This window comes from Talaromyces proteolyticus (genome assembly GCF_021365285.1).
Source record: "Talaromyces proteolyticus strain PMI_201 chromosome Unknown BGW36scaffold_14, whole genome shotgun sequence".
Taxonomy (NCBI): Eukaryota; Fungi; Ascomycota; class Eurotiomycetes; order Eurotiales; family Trichocomaceae; genus Talaromyces; species Talaromyces proteolyticus.
In genome coordinates this window covers 999760-1018801 of record NW_025764290.1, presented here as the reverse complement: position 1 = coordinate 1018801, position 19042 = coordinate 999760, and the positions used below count along the sequence as shown (strand labels likewise).

General features: G+C 42.5%; 7 protein-coding genes across 7 annotated transcripts; all 7 read right to left on the bottom strand.

The window, feature by feature from the left end:
- Nucleotides 1-1313: 1313 nt before the first annotated feature.
- BGW36DRAFT_307077 (uncharacterized protein) lies at nt 1314-2156 on the bottom strand (the record flags this gene model as incomplete). The annotated part of the gene is made up of 1 exon (XM_046212208.1): nt 1314-2156. One exon carries the CDS (start codon nt 2154-2156, stop codon nt 1314-1316), a length of 843 nt encoding a protein of 280 aa, XP_046066442.1.
- Nucleotides 2157-2649: 493 nt separating this feature from the next.
- On the bottom strand, nt 2650-4831 carry BGW36DRAFT_307730 (Six-hairpin glycosidase-like protein; the record flags this gene model as incomplete). The annotated part of the gene is made up of 3 exons (XM_046212261.1): nt 2650-2852; nt 2936-3004; nt 3070-4831. 3 exons carry the CDS (start codon nt 4829-4831, stop codon nt 2650-2652), a joined length of 2034 nt encoding a protein of 677 aa, XP_046066441.1.
- A 603-nt stretch (nt 4832-5434) lies between these two features.
- On the bottom strand, nt 5435-6884 carry BGW36DRAFT_411985 (uncharacterized protein; the record flags this gene model as incomplete). Its single annotated transcript, XM_046219194.1, has 1 exon — nt 5435-6884. Exon 1 carries the CDS (start codon nt 6692-6694, stop codon nt 5435-5437), a length of 1260 nt encoding a protein of 419 aa, XP_046066440.1. The 5' UTR covers nt 6695-6884.
- Nucleotides 6885-8063: 1179 nt separating this feature from the next.
- Nucleotides 8064-8424, bottom strand: BGW36DRAFT_433110 (uncharacterized protein; the record flags this gene model as incomplete). Its single annotated transcript, XM_046221223.1, has 3 exons — nt 8064-8135; nt 8204-8266; nt 8329-8424. The coding sequence occupies 3 exons, from the start codon at nt 8422-8424 to the stop codon at nt 8064-8066; spliced, it is 231 nt and encodes a 76-aa protein (XP_046066439.1).
- A 2345-nt stretch (nt 8425-10769) lies between these two features.
- Nucleotides 10770-12116, bottom strand: BGW36DRAFT_390295 (3-beta hydroxysteroid dehydrogenase/isomerase family protein). The gene is made up of 2 exons (XM_046217462.1): nt 11486-12116; nt 10770-11424 (listed from the first exon to the last, which is right to left on the bottom strand). The coding sequence occupies exons 1-2, from the start codon at nt 11902-11904 to the stop codon at nt 10860-10862; spliced, it is 984 nt and encodes a 327-aa protein (XP_046066438.1). The 5' UTR covers nt 11905-12116; the 3' UTR covers nt 10770-10859.
- An 898-nt stretch (nt 12117-13014) lies between these two features.
- On the bottom strand, nt 13015-14722 carry BGW36DRAFT_401560 (MFS putative major facilitator superfamily transporter; the record flags this gene model as incomplete). The annotated part of the gene is made up of 5 exons (XM_046218757.1): nt 13015-13470; nt 13552-14230; nt 14282-14347; nt 14403-14650; nt 14696-14722. The coding sequence occupies 5 exons, from the start codon at nt 14720-14722 to the stop codon at nt 13015-13017; spliced, it is 1476 nt and encodes a 491-aa protein (XP_046066437.1).
- Nucleotides 14723-15942: 1220 nt separating this feature from the next.
- BGW36DRAFT_401559 (nucleoside phosphorylase domain-containing protein) lies at nt 15943-17444 on the bottom strand (the record flags this gene model as incomplete). Its single annotated transcript, XM_046218756.1, has 5 exons — nt 15943-16038; nt 16177-16293; nt 16321-16416; nt 16471-17256; nt 17310-17444. The coding sequence occupies 5 exons, from the start codon at nt 17442-17444 to the stop codon at nt 15943-15945; spliced, it is 1230 nt and encodes a 409-aa protein (XP_046066436.1).
- Nucleotides 17445-19042: the final 1598 nt, after the last annotated feature.

Below are 19042 nucleotides of genomic sequence, written 5' to 3'. Positions count from 1 at the left end.
GCGAAACAATGCTATTCCGTAACTAATAGTCAGAACGAAGATGCATTCCCACGCATATGTTGAATTATCAGTACAAGAAGAATTGCCCTTAACTATACGTCCATTTCAGGCCTTGGAGTCTTACGTTTCTTCCACGTCCCGAATCGCATGAAAGCCCTCTAACTTTGACTATCAACTAGTACCAAACTGTTAGTGGCTTAATTCTTTCATCATGAACTTTCCCATATTCTATTCTCAGTAACAGTGTAAGCCATAGAGAGGCATGGATTAGCTTGGCCAGTTATTGTAATTTTCCCAACACCATTTTTTTAGCTGTAAATTAAGCGTGATTGGTCCAACAGTTGCATAATACCATGGATAAAGTTGGACAATATCGCCTCATACTTAATGTTGAATTGATTGTGTGGATAATCGAATTTGCGAGCAGGCGGTGAAATTTACGTCGATATTCACCACTGACGCTCGCGGCATCTCATGGACACGTCGATGTCGTAAAGATTCTACTAGGTGTTGAGGGCGTAGATCCACAATCTAGAGATATTTCTGAGCGGACCCCATTATTTCACGCCGCCAGCAAGGGGCATTCATTGGTGGTGCAGCTACTGCTCAGTCTAGTGGATCTCCATCCTGATCCTTGAGACATAAACTTAGAAACACCACTCTCGTTTGCCGCTATGAATGGACACCTGTCAGTAGTGGAAATACTCCTTTCCGCTGGAGCTGATCCGAACTCCAGGTCATACTATAACTGGACTCCACTATTTCATGCTGCCGCGCAGGGAAATTTATATGTTGCTGAAATGCTCCTTGCTGCAGGTGCGGACAAGGACTGTACAGATCTCAATAATCAGAAACCCTTTATGCTCGCGGCTCTCAATGACTCTGAGGCTTTAATTTGATGTCTACTTCCGATTTCCAAACCCTGATAAATGATTGAGGACATCATGTGAACCAGAATCATGCTAGAACCAACTAAGATTGAATTTTCTAGGAAAAATGAAGAAAAAGATGCCTCTGGTGAGTTTAATATGCTCATTGTACTATTGAGACGCGTCATATTTGTCATTTTTTTTTTTTGAAGAGACCAGTTCATCCATTTACTTACCATTCTCACACCTCGTTCATGGCGAGTATATTAACGATATGGTTGCAACATCGTCACTGAAAGAGAGGGTATCTAAGATTAGGCGAAATGATTGAAATTTATTAGGATAACACACATCAATTTGCCAAATTAAGTATTCAAATAGACACCGGTAATGAAACACTCCGAACTTCAAAACGTAGATAATTTACAACAAATGATGAATGCTTTACTCCATTTCGTGATGAAGCCATCCAAGAAGCCTTTGTGCCTTTGCAGTGGACCAAAATGCCTGGTTCTTAGAAAAATCACCTTTTATCTCAGCTTGCGGGAAATATTTATTCGCAAGACCTTTTGAGGAAAGCTCTTGGGTGGTTGTTGGAGCCACTATGTTGAAAATCTCGCACCCTTTTAAGCTCTCCGCCTTTTCGACGGCGAGGAGACAAGCTCGAGCGACAGCTTGAGGATGAACCCACCCCCAAAGCTGCTTCACTGCTGAATCATTCCAATTTTCTTGATGATCCTTTTGCACGTTTTTCAGTCCGGCCACTTCATGGATTCGCATGCAAGCAATTTTCATGCCAGGGAACCAGTTTACAAAACACTGGGCTTGATATTCTGCCTCATCCTTAGCTAGAGCATAAGGATCTGTCGGTCGTTGAGGGGCCTCTTCATCGATAGGAAAATAGTCGAATCGTAATGGCTGGTTAGAAAATGCGAGTCCGATTGCGTTCACAGACGATGCGTAACAAACTTTCTTGATACCAAGTGTAGCAGCAGCATGAAATCCATTGAAGGCAGCATCGACGTTGTTGTTATGCACCTTCCAGTGGTCTTTGTCGACAGGATTCGCAATTGCGGCGAGGTGAATTACGGCATCGCAGCCAGTAAAGGCCTTGACTGTCGCGTTATAATCGCTCGCCACATCGGCTGTTCTCATTTCTGAGTTCGGGGTCCCATTGTGTTTTTGATCGGTTCGATTAACCTGGACTGTTTCGTGTCCACAGTCGCTACAGAGTTTCACAATCTCTTTGCCAACGCCACCTCGAGCACCTGTAATAGCTATCTTCATTTTCACGATTTCATAATCTAAGAAATGCTGTTAGGGAGGTGAGTAAAATGGCAGGACAAAAACACATGTACATCTATTACGCAAATCGTTGAGGTCTGCGGAACAAAGTTCCTTGAGGCGAAGGGACTGAAATCATCATGACTGAATGAGAAAGCGAAAGCCTGAAACAATACTTCATCTACGCTGTTAGCCTCGATGTGGGGCTTTAAACGTCGATAATGTGTCATTTATTGGCGTATTTCATATTTCATATTTGGATCAAGTGAAGTAAGTTATTTTACAAAAAATCGCTAGTGTTGGCTAGTACTATATCTTACTAGGACCTTTATAGTGACGTAACTTTGTAGTTCTCCTAGCCGTACTTGTTTAAGAAAAGAACAAAATTCAGTATTGACTTTACACCTAGGGCAAAATTTCAAACGTTGAGCCCTGCGCATCAGATCGTATAGCACGCCAAAGGTCAGCAGTGCCAGGTCTTCCGTGTTGAGCATTCTCATTCTTTCAAGTTCATCGCTGCACTTACACAGGCAAGATGACTGAAGGCTTGGGGTATGTTTCCGACTTGTTCCCCGGCAATATCTACTTCTTCTGAGAACATGCCAAGATGGTTTGAGAAAGCCATGACGTTATCAAAATAAGAAAAGGCGTTGTCACGGAGTTTCATCAGATTGGGGTGGTCTTGAATATTCCTCTTGGCTCGGGCGGCCTTAAATTCGTCAATGGATTGTACAAGTAACCTAGCGGTTACAGACATAAGAAAATCTAGTGATGAAGAAAACTCACGCGGCTCATAGCCTCAATAAGCCAGAATGTGACCATAATGAAAGTACCTTCTCGTCCTCCGACCCCTGATTGCATAGCAATTTTAGTGAAATTCTGATTCGCTGGATATCTATATTGCAGAGAAACGAACCGTCATTTGCCTTTTTGTGGTCGTACCTGAAAACCAGATTTGCGCTGGTCAACCCGCCAGCCTCAGGCGTCCTCATTATGTTATCTAGGGTACTCAGGAATCGTGGATCATCAGCAGCCAAGAACAGTACAAGGGGCGCGATAAGCAGCGAAGCATCGAGAACTTCTTGATTTTCATAGCTCAAGCAGAAAAACCCAAGTTCACTATTAAACCCCTTTTCCATGATCTCTTCATATAACCCATCGCGTACGGCAATCCACATAGGGCGATCGGGACAAGGGAGATTAGATCTCTTTTCGGATAGCCTCAAGCCCCGATCAACAGCCACCCAAAGCATAATTTTGGAATATACGAAGTTCTGTTTGGCGCCTCGTACTTCCCAGATCGACATGTCGGACTCGTGGCGCAAGGATATGGCTTGATTGACAACCCTTCTTATCTCGACCCAGTGGTCAAAAGAGATGGGACCGGAAAATTTATTGTAGAGATAAATACTATCAAGTAATGCTCCAAACGTGTCGATTTGTATGTGCGATGTCGCCCCGTTTCCAATTCTGACGGGCCGACTACATCGATAGCCTTCCAAGTGATCTAATTCCATTTCTGGAATATCGCACTCGCCTCTAATTGTGAGGACAACTGGTAGTGATTGTTTTGAGGGAGATTCCACAGCTCTCCTCGTGACGGAGGGAATGATACGATCGTAAATAAAGCCCATATATTCCTCTGCTTCTTCGCTGTAACCATTTTCGAGAAGCACGTATAGGGCAAATGAAGTGTCGCGGATCCATGAATATCTATAGTCCCAATTGCGATTACCCCCAACGGTTTCGGGCAAGGAGAAGGTTGGCGATGCAATAATGGCGCCAGTGGGCCTGTAGGTGAGAAGTTTTAATACTAGAAGGCTTCTGAGAACTTGCTCGCGATAGTGCCCTGTAAAGGTGCATTTTTTTGCCCAGCTCTTCCAAAAGCTGAAGGTCTCATATTCTACTTGACCAATGTATGCGGGTATATTTTCTATCTGTGGGATTGCTGTTCGGTCGCCACGGACGATGAAGGTAATTGATTGCTTATATGATATGGTTATCTTCGCATCGATTCCTTGTCCTTTGAAATCTACTCCCTGTTTTGCTTCAAGTTGAAGCACTGGAAATCCATATTTATCGTCGCTGCTGCTGTCGATAAAAATATCGAGCACCATCGTTTCCGTATTACTTTTGAAAATCATTGTTCGTATTTGACGCCCATTGATGCATTCGCTACTTGGACAATTGATCATTTGATGTTTGCCACGAGCATAATTGAACGCGGGGAAGATCCTTGCTGTCAAATCCATGCTGCCCCGTTCACAAGTCATTCTTCTTATAAGGCAGGAATGGCGAATGGAGTCCTCGCGACGATCGTGTTTTGATTCTTTACAGGGACACCATCCTGACACAATACCGCTCTCTGGACCAGAAGGCGGCCTGCTTTTTGAAACGAGAAAATAATCACATATATCCACGACTCCTTCATCGTCAATCCATTTAGTTTCAAGCATGTTGGTGTATGGAAGATATCTCTGCTTGCTGATTGCTTTACTCTCTGATGCTGGGGTGATTGAAAAATATCCACCTTTCTTCATGTCCAAAAGACGGCAAAATATTGACGGTGAGTCGAATACTGGCCAACACATGAAATCGATACTTCCATATTTACTAATGAGCGCGCATGTATGCATGTCTCCAATCAATCCATAGTCCCCTATGGATGGGTAACCCATCGTATCTCTCGTGTCCATGTTAACCGATCATTTTCCGATCATTTTTGAGCAACGTTAAACGAAACGACTTCCAATGCGTTTATAATACGACGTCAAATTCTCAAGCCACTCATAGCATAGGTGATTGATGAATGATGTCATCGGGCTATTTGGAAGTGGAATTTTTGCCAGTCGCAAAAAGGCTAATTTGTCGTCACTACAGGATTTTAATTCCGATGCTATAATCAGCTATTGGTCTGGAAGCGTATATTACTGTAAGACATTGCCACTGGTGGCAGCCTATCCGGACTCGTTTTGTTGCACGATTCCATCAAAAAGCCTTCTTCCAATGCGCATACTATTCATATAAGAAACATAGCCTCAGTTCAATAGGACTGACTCTTCTAACCAGATCAAGGTATTTTGAGCTGCATCAAGTTTAGTCTCGTCAAATTCATGCATAGCCTGAGTTTCGTAGTTTAGCATGTTATCTCCGTGGTATTTAGCATGGGGAGGAGATTGTGCCTACTATAGAAATTCCTGGAATTATATCAATATATCAAATTATGAAACCGTAGATAAATGCTAAGATGCAGTCACACTAGAATATATACAACCTGGTAGCTATGGAGACGGATATATCGTAACTTTCGAGCCGCCCTTGATTTGCTCAGTGATTCCTGCAACAGTGAACGAAACCTTCCATTTAAGCCTATGTTCATGTCTCATGCTATATGAAACAAGATCGGGATATATTGGTGCGTTCAATCTCAAGAGCTTGTTTCCGGTGTATAATCCATTTGGTCGAATGTTAAGCTGAAACAGGTCGCCAATATCGACTGTTTGGTACCCGCCGTTACTGTCTTCAGCGTCAATGTTTAATCTTTTGGTATCGCAGTGAGGTGTCAAAGGAATGGTTATTGGCGACTCTAGATCCCCAAAAGCTTTTTCGAGGCCAAGGTCGTAGTCATGCTCGAATTTAACATTATTCCAGGCCCCTTTCTTTCGTGGTGCTGTCGTAGAGGATATTAAATTCAGTTTTATCCAGTTAAGCCGAACATGCTGCGTAACTCCTTGAACAGTGATACTCGTCTTCTCCCCCAACCCCCTCATGCTAATTTTCAAAGGTAATGTCATTTCATTATGAAGCTGCATAACACAAGGCCACCAAACCCCAATTTCATACTGGAACTGGGGTACCGTTTCTGAGGCATAGAATCTTCGTATTTTTTGCTTAAACGATTCATCCATGTCTTGTCTTCCAGGGAGGAGTCGGTAACTGCGAGCCAGTTGACAACTTTTTCGTAGCTCAAGATCATATTTCGCCAGTCTTCCAGTTGGAGGATTGCTCAGCAAAATACAGACTGCAGCAGTTTCATTCGCTCTGTGGCCTCCATTGATATAATTTAGCTGTGCTTCGAGATAGTATTCGATAAGACACTCAGACCAACTTCCAGACCTCACATGGAATGTTCCTGGTAAAACTGCACCTGGATGATCTGGTTCTAAAAAGCCACTGTATCCAGCGATATTATGACGGATCCTATCTACTTTTGTTGGTATCTCAATCGAGAAAGGCCAAGTAGCCATGGTCGTAGACGAGCTGTCTTTCGGAACATGTAGGGGCCCGTGGAAGAGAGTTTGGCTTGTAGTAGTGCCCAATAATTGTTCCTCGTTGTAGTAATGCTCTTCGTCTTCGTTTGCTTTATGATCAAACTTTATACGGCCCTTTAATGTGAGAGTCACAGTGGCGTCAAGCGTAAGTAAAAAGGTATGACGAAGGACATGGCCGATGATAGGATCTCCTGCGGCGAAAATCCACCCTGGAGGCGCTGCAACCTCGATGTCGAGCTTCTGCCCACCCGTTCGTAATATTGGTGGCATTTTTGTGTCATGCACTTAAGCAATTGTGATTTATGTAGTAATTTATTAGCTAACTGTCGAAGGTTGGCTTTGCTCTATTTGTATACCTATGCCAAGGCGGAGCTGACCAGGCGCTCTCCAGTATCGCCCTGGAACTCCAAATGCAACGGAAACAAACAAACACAACTAAGTATATCCGAGGGTTTCGAATAATTTTAGATAATCAATCATGGTATTCTTTATTCAGGGCGTTTGTTTGTAGCAATTCAGAAAAGCGAATGCTTAATTTATTATTATTTACATGAACGAAACCTTCATCAAGAGAAGTCTCTTATTGCCCAATCAGCAGAGTGCACTTCACCATGTGGGCGCTAATAATAGCAAAGATGTACTAACATAAATCCCAAGAAGCTATTAGTCCGGCAGTATGTATTAGTGAAACCCTGCAGGCATAGTATTGGTGTTTTATGCATTTATTATAAATCGATCGAATCCTGTTTTTATATAGGTAGGCTTTGCTCAGGAAGAGTATTAGATGGTGTATCCGGTCCATTTGGACTTTATGTCGCTTTTGGTATAAAGGTTTCTCTATTTTCTTTTTTAAAAAAAATAAGACAGGCTATATTGATTCATAATCTTACTTCTATGATATTCATAATGAATTGCTATAATCCGAAATGGATATCTGATCATCACCATGTTTGACGTCATCCTGACCATATAGGCATTCATGACAGTACATGTAGCGATAATTCCATGAAAAGTAAGATCTACATCCATAAGATACAGAGTCTCTTGTGGCTTATTACTACTGGAAATACAACAGTTATGGCTCATCCAATAGCCTCTCCCACGCCATATGTGCTTTCATCAGTATTCCTAGGTCTCGGAGGCATGCACCTCTTAGCTCCAACAACAACATACACTTTATTTGGCCTCCCTCTCCCAAAAGTGATGTCGGAGGGTGCAGCGGAGCAAAACTCAATATTAGAACCGAAATACTACCCATCCCCATTTGTATATGCGAATGGGGGGCGAGAGATAAGCCTGGGCATTACATTCCTACTCCTTGGGCTACAAGATAACAAAGCAGCAATAAAAGCATTTATGATCTCATTATCTGTGCGTTTAGCCCATTTCCCGCGGATATCCGTGTATTTATCTGATTTGAGCAGAGCGCTGCACAAGTCGATGCTTATGTTGTTTGGAAATATGGAGGCGAGGAGCACGGTGGGTGGAAAGGAAGGTGGATTATGCATACCCTTGGTGGGGTTTTTATAGGAATAATCGCCTGGACTGAATTGGGCATTTGAAAGGAAATATATTTATCTTAATATAAATTCATGCAGCAGAAATATTAATGAAGGAGATAAGCTACACGCTCAATACCTTACTCGTCGTCCTTTATCAGCGTTTGAGGGTTGTGCGCTACGGGATGTCCATGTTGATCAGTATATACGACCTAATATAGTGTCAGAAAGTATTTGAGGACAATTCTGTTCTACACCTGGGTAGTATATCTGAGCCTACCTTAGGGGGGTTTGATACTCCTTCGTCCTCGGCTTCTTCTCGGGACATTACGATTTTTTCAACCTGTAAGTATGGTTAAAAAAACTCTCGGTAGTCGTTTTTAAGTAGAGTTCTTAAGATCTTACCCTTCCCTCATGCGTGCCTCCACGATACCTTGTGAAAACATAATCCTGTTCATGAATAGGCTTCCCAATCTTGTCTTTCACGTTTTTCTTCTGCATATTGACTGTCTGGTGACTCTAGAAACTGAAGCCAACGCTGGTAGTATTTCCTACTGTTACATAACTGTGACAGAAAAATTATTATTTCGCTAGGGGCGAATTTTTCACACATTTAGTAATTTTTTTAGGGAGAAATATATTGCACCATTATGACAATATACAATGTTCCTATGGAAGAAGAATGCAGTTCTCAACGATTCTGCACATTGGTAAGGGGTTCGAGAAAAAGTGAAATTCCAGCTCGAAATTCGTAGTTTCATTATATGCTACTAGAAAGCTAAAAGTATGTTATACAAGTCGGTCGATATTCCTGATTTAGTGCGTATATGTATGTATGCCTGCAATCCCCCTCCCTTCGCCATACCGCGTACGCGTGGTAGACAGAAGGTTTCGCAGTAAAACCGGTACTAGAAAGGAGCTTTTCGTTAAACCTCTATCTCTAAGCTATGGGCTTAAGTTTCCAAAGATTGATTGGCGAGATCTGACTATATAGTCAGATGTGAAGTAATAGTCTATGCCTTGGTGGCGTAATTCGGTTCAATCTGTAATTGACTCGATAGGGGTGGCGGTGTCCAGACACGATAATTCTGGTTCACCGACCTTCCAGGTTCGCTGGACCCTGAAGCAGATACTGAGGCAGTTGTGAGGAGGACGATGATTGGGATGATGCTCTATTCGGCATCAACACATGCGGTTGGGCGTTAAGAGATGAGCCTGGTGAAATTGTGTCGTTATTTTTTCGAAGTTGAGACAGGAAGACTCTTGATCTTGTCGTTGTGATCTTGCGAAAAAACAATAAATCTCGCGGAACAAAGCATTTGCCAAGTGTCGGTGGATGAAGGCCATCGTGACAAGCTGGGAGACACCGAAACAGAAAGTGAGAAAATTCCAGTTTCAGTGTCGAGGTATCGAATCAACCAGACGACACTTTTTCCCTTTTCCTTCGGGTTACTGATTCTTGTTGAAATTACATTTGAGGATCTTGAAACTGAAAAGCGAGTCTAAATAGTAGGAATGGCGTTTGAAATTTCAAAATTGAAATTTGCATGAACAATCGCCTTCAAATTCGAATTTCCGTAAATTTGAAACTTTTTCAACAATCCTCTGTCCTGACGAGATAGTCCTGAAGACATTTCAAATGTTGCCCAAATAGGCCATATATGCGGCGCGCCTATCATGTCAACTACCTACACACCTCCAACAGGTTTGACCAGGAACCATAATATAACCAGGATGCCAAGATAGTGTACATATAGATAGTGTCGACCTAGAATTTACGTATTGCCTTAGATTGAAGTCTAGAGTAGAGCTGTTGACGATACCATATCGGTATGGCTTTTTTATATCGTCAATCGGCAGTCGTCTCGTACACATTGCGACAGTATTTCGTACTATCTTTAAGATAAATATGTAAAAGTAGTCATCGTCGTCCCCAACTACTTTCTTCTCGCAAACCCTAGTATGTGATGATATATCGAACAGCGGCGCCTTTTTCTCCTCAGCAGGTATACTTTCCCTTAGACCTATTACCAATGAATTTTCAAATCTTGCAGAAGCAAGTTTATGCCAGAGGCCAGGCGAATTTGGAACCTTTGCAGTCTGTACTGTACTTTAAGAGGGTACTAATACGCCGAATGACAGAGAATCGTCTATTTCTTCAATTGTTCGCACCTCTGGCAACAGCACTGTTAAAAGTGCATTGGGTAAATCCGGGCGGGATTTCTCTCGTTGCTGAGAATCGAGTGAGCCTAGACAGGTATTGGTGAATGGATCATATTCAAATATCTCGGCCAATAACTGAGATACTGAGTGAATCCTTTCTACCGATAGAGCTAGCAAATGTAGACATCGATTTCTAAAATATGTAATGAGATGGCTACAGGCTCCCTGCCTTGACCACCTGAGGTTATTCCAGTCATATTGACGCCAATATCGTCGAACGCACTGTACGTAAGGTTGAAATAACAACAACGATGTATGTTGCCAATCCTGACCTATTTTGTTTCTCTTGTTTCTGGGCCGGAACCGGCTTGTACCAGCCAATTGGCACAAGTACCGTACTACCCCTGAATTTGGGTTCCACTCCTCGTCTTTATCTTCATTCATTTCTTTTAGATCATTTTCTACATAAGTGAGTATTCAGCAAGGTTAGCTATATGATTCTCAAGTGTAATCTCGGTAACTCCCAAGACTCAGGTCGTTCGGGTCAAGTTCGAGGTGCGTAGATTTCTCACATAATTATTCGAGGGACAAATTGTGTTTTCTATGACGATAATTTTATTATCAATTCTCGCTAGTCTCCTAAACTTCACTGTGTTTCTAAACCACACGTTTCTTTTCAAAGGTAAGAAAATACAATACCATCTTCTATTTGATTATATACCTAAATACATAGTCCATCTTCCATATCCTCCACTTACGAACATGCAACAACCTCACTTCGAGTTTTGTTCTACAACTTCCTTGATTGTGTCTTCAAGTGAAATCCAATCAATACCAAGCTCCTTCTCAGCTTTGGATGTATTGGCTGGCAATGGGATACCCGTGGTCGCCTCGGACAACTTGAAAAGTTCATTGCTGGGATAGTTCTTTTTCAGAAGCTGTGCGACTTCCTTCCATGTGGTATCTTTTCCAGCCACGAGATACTTGGATCCGTCGGGAATTGTGGAATCCAAAGCCTTGATATGCGCTTTCGCAACGTCGCGGACATTGACATAGCTAGACCAAATCTGCGCTTCGCCAGACACAAAAGCATTCCATAAAATACTATTTGTGCCACCAATTTCATCAGGCGTTGTTTGGAATAGGTCATGGCCGTAAACAAAAGTAGGATGGATAGTGACAAGGGAGAAATTAGGGTCATTCCTCTTTTTGAATTCCCATGTCGCATCGTTCGCGAGGATCTTGGAAGCGTGGTAAAGTTTGAATGCTGTAGCCTTAGGGTGGGGACCAGTGAAGTCTCCATCAACATCGACGGTCAAGTCCCAGGTTGGCTCCTCTGTTTCATCGGAGTCAGCTTTTAAATACAAACATAAGCAGATGTGAAGAGTAACCCATACCTGTAACAACTCCACCCTCAGGAACCCCACTAAGAGGAATAAAAGCAACAATAGACGAGGTAATGACAACCTTTTTAACACTTGAGACCTTGGTGGCCTCCTTTAGTATATTGACGGTTCCTTTTGGTGCAGGTTCAAAATAATCCTTCTTATCGAGGGTACGGGCAAGAGGGGACGCAATGTGGAGGACATAGTCCACGCCGTCAAGTTTCCCCGTATATGCCTTGTCGTCGGTGATATCAGGTACAATAGCAAATTCAAGCTTATCAGCATACTCCGAAAGCACCTTCTTAACTTTCTGGATCTGGGATTCCTGACGGATAGCTACACGGAGCCGATAGCCTGCCTTAAGGGCTTCGAGGGCGGTTGCGATACCAATGAAACCAGTGGCCCCAGTAACAAAGATCAAGCCTGAAGTCATGGTTCTGATTTTCCTTTGAAAAGGTGTAATATATTTGTGATGTTATTGCTGTGAAGTTGAATAGTCAATTGATTGTTAGAGATGAACCTTCCCTATCAGAGGGTACAGGAGGCATGTTTATATAGACCAATACTTGTTGATTAGCCAATTCACAATTTGAACAGGTGTATTTCTAGTCATCCATGGAACCAGAATGTACATTTATTATTAATATTATCGAATTTTTAATAATACTTTAAAAAGCCGAGTAATCATGATTGCTTATAAACTGCATCAGTAAACTTAGCAGTGGCGTGACATGATTACTGAACACTACCAGCTGGTAACTATATTACTGGCAGCGCGTGTCATTGTAAAACGTGACGTAACAATGCTTTGTCATATTAAACATAAAATCTGCGTAGTTCCTGAGTGGGTCTAATTCAAGCGTTTTAATTGACTAAAATTTCTTACCTACTAATCATAATTCAGAAACTTTTCTCGGAGATACTCCAGTAGCGCCAATATTAAATTTGTATCTTAAAATAGCTAGATCTAAATTATATGCACGATTTTATATCCCATTATTTTCTTGACAGGGTATAGTGCCCAACAAATTTGTTAGTAAAATTTGTCAAAACCCGCCCAAAAAACTTGTCGTCAGAAGTAGGTACGGACAATACCAAACACTACCAGTGCACGCCAGGTTAGGGTTTCGATCAGTAATCATAGTAACCCTACTCCGTCAAATAGTAACAAGCCGCAAAGTACCGCGGTTTCTTGATTATGATTATTATACATGTCGGTCTGTTTGTTTTGAAAGAAATCGAAATGGCGCAATTTTCATTGCCATCAATCCCCAGTTGTATTTTCTACCACTTGAATCTGACTGCAGAATTTTTGAAAACAATCAATTGAAATTATTTCCTGCATTCATATAAACCAAAATCTTCGTGGATCCAGTCTTTAAGTGCCGATCAAGGTATTTATCGCATAATTAATCCAGAGAGACCAATCCACGAGGACGGTTGGCTCATTCCCGCCAGTCAAAAATCAGATAGCAACTATCTCAGCAACTAGTATGGTTTTTCAGCTTTGTGAAATTGCCTATCTACGATTGTCTTACGGAACCTATTCCTCATTGACGACACTAACGTGATCAACCTCTAGTTTCTCCGATATCGTCGCTCTTTGCTGAAACTGCTTCGTCTGGGTACCGGGTACTATCCACGGCTCATGAGTGAAAAGATGGTTCATCTCTTCAAGTGGTCTTAGAGCAGTCTCTGGAAGAACAAGCCAGAAGAACACCGCGTTTGTAAAATTACAAACGCAGAAGAGAATATAAAATCGCCATCCTCCAATCCTCTGAATAGCCACGTCGGTGACCTGGCCTATCATCGTGTTGAAAGCGAATGACGTCATTGTCGCTATGGACACGCCTTTGGACCGTGTCTTCATATCAAAAATCTCGGAACAGATAATCCAGGTGAGAGGGCCGGTTGTGCAGCTGAAGGAGAAATTATAACACCATGTCATCACGATAAATGCCCAGCTAGCAGAATGGTTGTTGGAGGTCCCGGGGGGAATCTCGCAATGAGAATAGTGGGAATAATCTAAGTATATTTTAGTGATTTTGAAATATCTTAACTTCGTTTGTGCATAACTTACGAAAAAGAGACAGTTGACGAGATTTCCGATAATCTGAGGCCATCGTCTACCGGTTTTGTCGATAAACAGCAGGCAACACACCTGAGCAATGATGGCAATGATTGAATTGATTCCCTGGTACTTAAGGGTATCGTTTGCTTGAATTCCAATTTGCTCAAAAATAGTAGTGCTAAAGTATTGGATAGCACTGACTCCAGTCATCTGGGCTGCTGCTTGAATTGAGCATGCCAAAAACAGTCTTCGGAGGCATGATCGATCGGTAAAAAGCTCCAGATAAGATTTCGCTGCCGCTTCGTGCTCGTGTGCGATTGAAGAGCGGATCTGCTCAAACTCAATTTGAACCCAGCTGTCATTGATATCACCACCCGAGTGAAGTCGGGCCAATGTCTGAAGACCCTCGTCGACCTTTCCATGGTCAATGAGCCAGCGAGGAGATTCTGGGAAGAAGAGAATGAGTGCAGCCAAAAAGACAGCTGGAACCATTTGAATTCCCAACGAAACTCTCCATTGCCGAGAATCATCATCAGCAAAGTTAATGAATGTTCCCCAGGAAATCCAGGCAGCTACAAGTGCTCCAACCCCCAACATTAGCTGCTGCAGAGATGTAATTCGACCACGAATATCAGGATGGGCCAGTTCGGCTTGGTAGATAGGTACAATCATGACCAGGATTCCCACTCTGTGTTATCGTTAGCAGATACAAATACCGGATGAGAGCGACTATATTCACCCAAGGCCAGCAATAGATCGGCCAGCATAAAGATAGGACAGGCTCTGAGCAGCAGTCTGTAAGCAGCTATACCTGACAGTCAGAAAGTTTTTTCTCTGCCGCTGATAAATTCCATGCTCACCCGCCCAACAAGAATATCACTGCTCCCACAAGGATGGTTCGTTTTCGCCCAACATAATCACCCAAGGCACCGGCAAAGAATGCCCCGAAAAATGCGCCTCCAGTAAAGACAGATGTAACAGCGCCGCGCTGAGTCGGATTTGCATTGAACGCATTGATGAGAGACGGACTGGCGATAGCTTCAGCGATAACACCAAGATCATAGCCATAGAGAACAGATCCCAGCGATGCGAAAACGCAAACCAGAAACTGAAGTTTGGTTAGAAATTGCGAAAATTAACATGTTGCACATACCTGATACCACTTAGGAGGTAAAGCCATTGCGCCTTGTATTGTCACAAAATAGAACCTTATACAGATACTATTCACTCGAGAACAGAAAAAGGTAACGTACAAGTTCCAGTAAACTGAGATATCTAGACCCTCTATATAATCTGAACAGGCCGGAAAGCGCAAGACGCTGATTGGAGGAAATTCTCTGATGCGCCTCTGCCATAACTGGATGGCCCGGCACTCCCCACAGGATCTTTCCTAGATGCAGGTTAGCATTTCTCCAGGTCAACAGATGTTATTTTGCGGGGGCTTCTTTTAACCTAAAACATCGTCCAATGAATTTCATGCTTGAATCACGCAGAAGTCCATGATTGGATTTGACTTGTGCTTGGCTACACTTCTACGGCTCGGTTCGCTTACCGCCGCGTCAGTTTTTGCCTGTATTCGGTTATTATCAACCAATCATAGTAATTTGCAAGAAAAAGGCTTCTGTTAAATCCCGAACAGTCGGTCATGCCTCTATTTCGCTTAAACACCACGCGCTCTAATTCGTCGACCCTGCTGTGGGCTCGTCTAAATTGTTAGAGCGCGGTTAGATAGATTCCGCCTCCTCCACGTCCTTTGACTTCTACATCGTTTCGATATAATAGCCAGGCGTGGTGTAGCTCGGATATGTACTTTCTCCTCCCATATCCTGAAAAATTGAGACTAAACTACTTCTACTGCACGAATCAATTTCTCTGTTCAAGCCTAATCGTGCAGACTATGGCCGTGCCAAATTAATCAACTTCTTGTAATCTTGACCTCTCGGCGTGGATGAATGTGTTCTGGAAGCTATAATAAGGGGATGGTTTCCAATGAAAATTTGGCAGCTAGTCGTCTCCGGTGTAAGGTCGAGAAGGGATTATAGAATGTTCTATGGGTTGATACAAGCCATGGAAGATAGGTAGTTAGTTACCAATTAATCTTGATGCTAAATCTATTTAAAAAATATTAAGCAAGTGATAATCATTGGATTCTAAATGTCTTTATAACACCCTGCATTCTTAAAATCTTCGTTCAAAAGATCTACCACTTCTTCTTCCTACGCTTATAAAGGCTCTAAATATTCCACTAAACTTATATCTTTTTTAATAATATACGCTGATATCTGTGTAATTACCAAGAATAGGTAGGCCAATTACTCTAAAAGGGTATCTACTATAATATAATCTTTAGTTAGGCCCCCCTTTATCTCAATGACTTTTCTAACATTTTAAAGCAGTGTCTTAATCTACATCTGGAATTAGAACAATATCAAATGGTATAAGGTTCATAGCAAGTTTTCGGTTCTGTGTAGTAAACAAGATATATCCTTGTTCGCTCTGTGGAAGGAAGTCTTTTAGAGCTGGAGCTGTGTCACTACCTTCTAGTCATATCTCTGTATTATCTGGATTGTCGAAAATCAGAAGCCATTTCCCAGCATATTTGGTGCTAAGGTATGTTTTGATCTGCTCTTTAACCTCTGCTGGTTTTATGTCATGAAGGGCTAGTGTTTGCGTGATATTCAAGTAGGCTTGCTCGATCATTGCATGACTTGTACATGGAATCCAGAAAATTGAGCTTTCCTTATATTGATCCTGTATGCAGTGTGTTAGCTCTAAGACCATCTGGGTCTTCCTGACCTCTTCTAAACCTGTGATTGCGACCCTTCTAGGCCTATCTTGCATGGTAATTAATTGTTTTAATTTTTCTATTTCAACCTGACGACCGACAAATTTTGTGTTTCTTCCTAGTGGGGCCACCTAGTGCCGTACTTTATTGCTCGATGGCAGGCCGAGATTTGTATCACGAACAGGTACAAGTGATAATAACAATTTTGTATAGACAGCTACTGTCAAGGCCACATATCTCTGCCAGTCTTTATGTTTATGGGAATTGCAATAGTTGGAGATTCCTCGGATGACGAGAGTTGGAAGCTGATTCATGAGGCCCACCGCTTCCATTTTAAAATAGAGAATGCCTAACTGTTGTGTGAGACGGTCCCGTGTTTCAGAGTCTTCCATCATCTGGTCTCCAGATGCGATCAATCCATAGTGGATATGAGGTGTCCTGCTATTACGTGGATGTCGGTGGACTAACTGCTGTTTATCACACTTGACACATTTATTTTCTTTATCATTATCAATATGTTGATATGACGATCGAAAGAGAGAATCTGTGTCTTGACCTGGTGGTATAAAACTTTCATTCATATCAGGATTTCGTTTTATGACATCCTGAATGATGGTTAAAATGCCATTATCTTTTTTCGCCATCTGATCAGCTTGGAGGTGAGCAATACGTGTCAAAAGACTTTGTGGCGGATGGTTTAGCATGCCGGTTTGTTCAAAGCATCCGCCTTGTACAGTCTTTCCATGATCGTATTGAATCACTCCACTATACTTCCCGGTTGATTTGCTAATCACCACATCACCCAACTGAATGTCATCGGTTCTGCTTGGCACACCGCCTCCAATCCCCACCATCAGTACGAACTGGATCGCTCGAAAGGTCGAAGCAAGATGAGATATGGAAGTAGAAGCAGATATGGTTCCATATATCTCAGCTGGCAGACAGGCCATGGCAATAAAATGTCCATTTAATTGCCGAGCACGTAAGCATTTGGATCAGTAGACGGTTGAAGCAAGGATTGGTGAATCTCATCTAGAATAGCCTTTGCCGCCGCTACCTCTACTGGCAAGGCGCATATCCACGCGATTGTGTAGTCACCGCATGTCGGAGGAGACATCGCCTTAGCGTATCATCCACGTGCATATCTGATTGCGGAGAGCGTCGTATGGCTATGAGCACACGGGGTTTATAACGTGAGAAAGGAGAGGGGTTGCTATGCAAGGCTATCACATTGATAGCCAATTAGCTATCCGTATATTTATACGAGATAACCGATCAGGTGTTGAAGGCACTTGCCCTCATTAGTTTACGACATATATTAGATTCAGGCCTGGGTATTGTCATATGCTTACGCGAAGGTAATTTAACTGCAGCGCCGTCTTCTCCATGGCTCGATTGTAAACCTAGCAGATAAATCACTGTGAGCCCACAAATTATGTTATCCAATAATTAACCAAGCTGTTTACTTAACAGCCACTATTTCCTGTCGGAATTATGGATAAAGAATCAGGCAATAGATTAGCATTACCGGCCAACAAGAAAAAGAAATATTAATACGAGTTTGGGGTTTGTGGAGCTGCTTTGCGACTCCTGGGTTGTCTCTCCCACTAATGTTTCTCGTCCCATGCATTGCATGTAGCTGCATAGTTATGCACCTGGGATACGATGTCCTCCACCTCGGGGATTAGCGTAACCCTAGCTCGGTATTCTATATAGGGGTCTCTGCGAGCTCCGTGCGGTTATGAAAGAGAGCGTACACATTTGGACACACAGAAAAGGAATTAGTGATGAATTTGCTCCACAATTCTCCAGGTTTTTCTAGTCTTCACAGTCCCGATGGTAATAATAGACCGCTCAGAGGAAAAATACAATTCGTATATGTCTCATAAGTCCAGTTTAGCTCTTCTATTAGGAACGTTGAATCTTCTATTGATTTCGCTACCGCACGACTTTTCAACTTTTCACCGCGGGTCGTCATGTCTAGGTTCCGCTCTACCTTCTCGCTTCCAAACGACGTTGGCCAACAAACTAGGCCACCAGGAACTACCAGCTTTTCGGTATTACTTTCCACTAGGAGTTCGCACCGGTTTTCCCAGTCAAAGCTAATGTCTAATTCCACTGTCAGATCAGGATCTTGACGACACCCGGAAAGGAGTTCACAGACTCCTTCAGGTTCCCAGGGCGTCTAATGAACCTGTTGTCCCTCTAAACCGGTCTATTTGGAGGAAGTTGATGGTATTATCTAGCGCTATTTTGTACGCTTGGTAGGAAATGTGGCATTCGCTTCTTTAACAGTAATCTGAGCCATTTGGTAATGGTTAGTTTTTATTGGTTTATTACATGCATATGGACTACATTACTTATCAATCGCCGTTTGAAGTACAGCATTAAGACTAAAACCTCTTTTAATTAGGTTAGCTTCTTAATGACTGGGTGCTTCCAATATCTGGTGGGTTTCATTGGCCAATGTCTTTTCAGGCGTAGAGCGATCGCGTACTCAGACTCTTGATCACATCACATTACTCTGTTTGGACTGCCTAAGCCACATCTTATAACAGCCTTCTTGTGACCCGGATTTCCAGGGCAACAGAATCGGGTCTTCGGAAACAATCCGTCTGACGATTATTGGAGAGCTACTCTTTCGCCATCAACGGGGCCGTGCTACGGTGATTTAAAACTTCAACAAAGCCATGGGTAGTGATTAAATATACATTT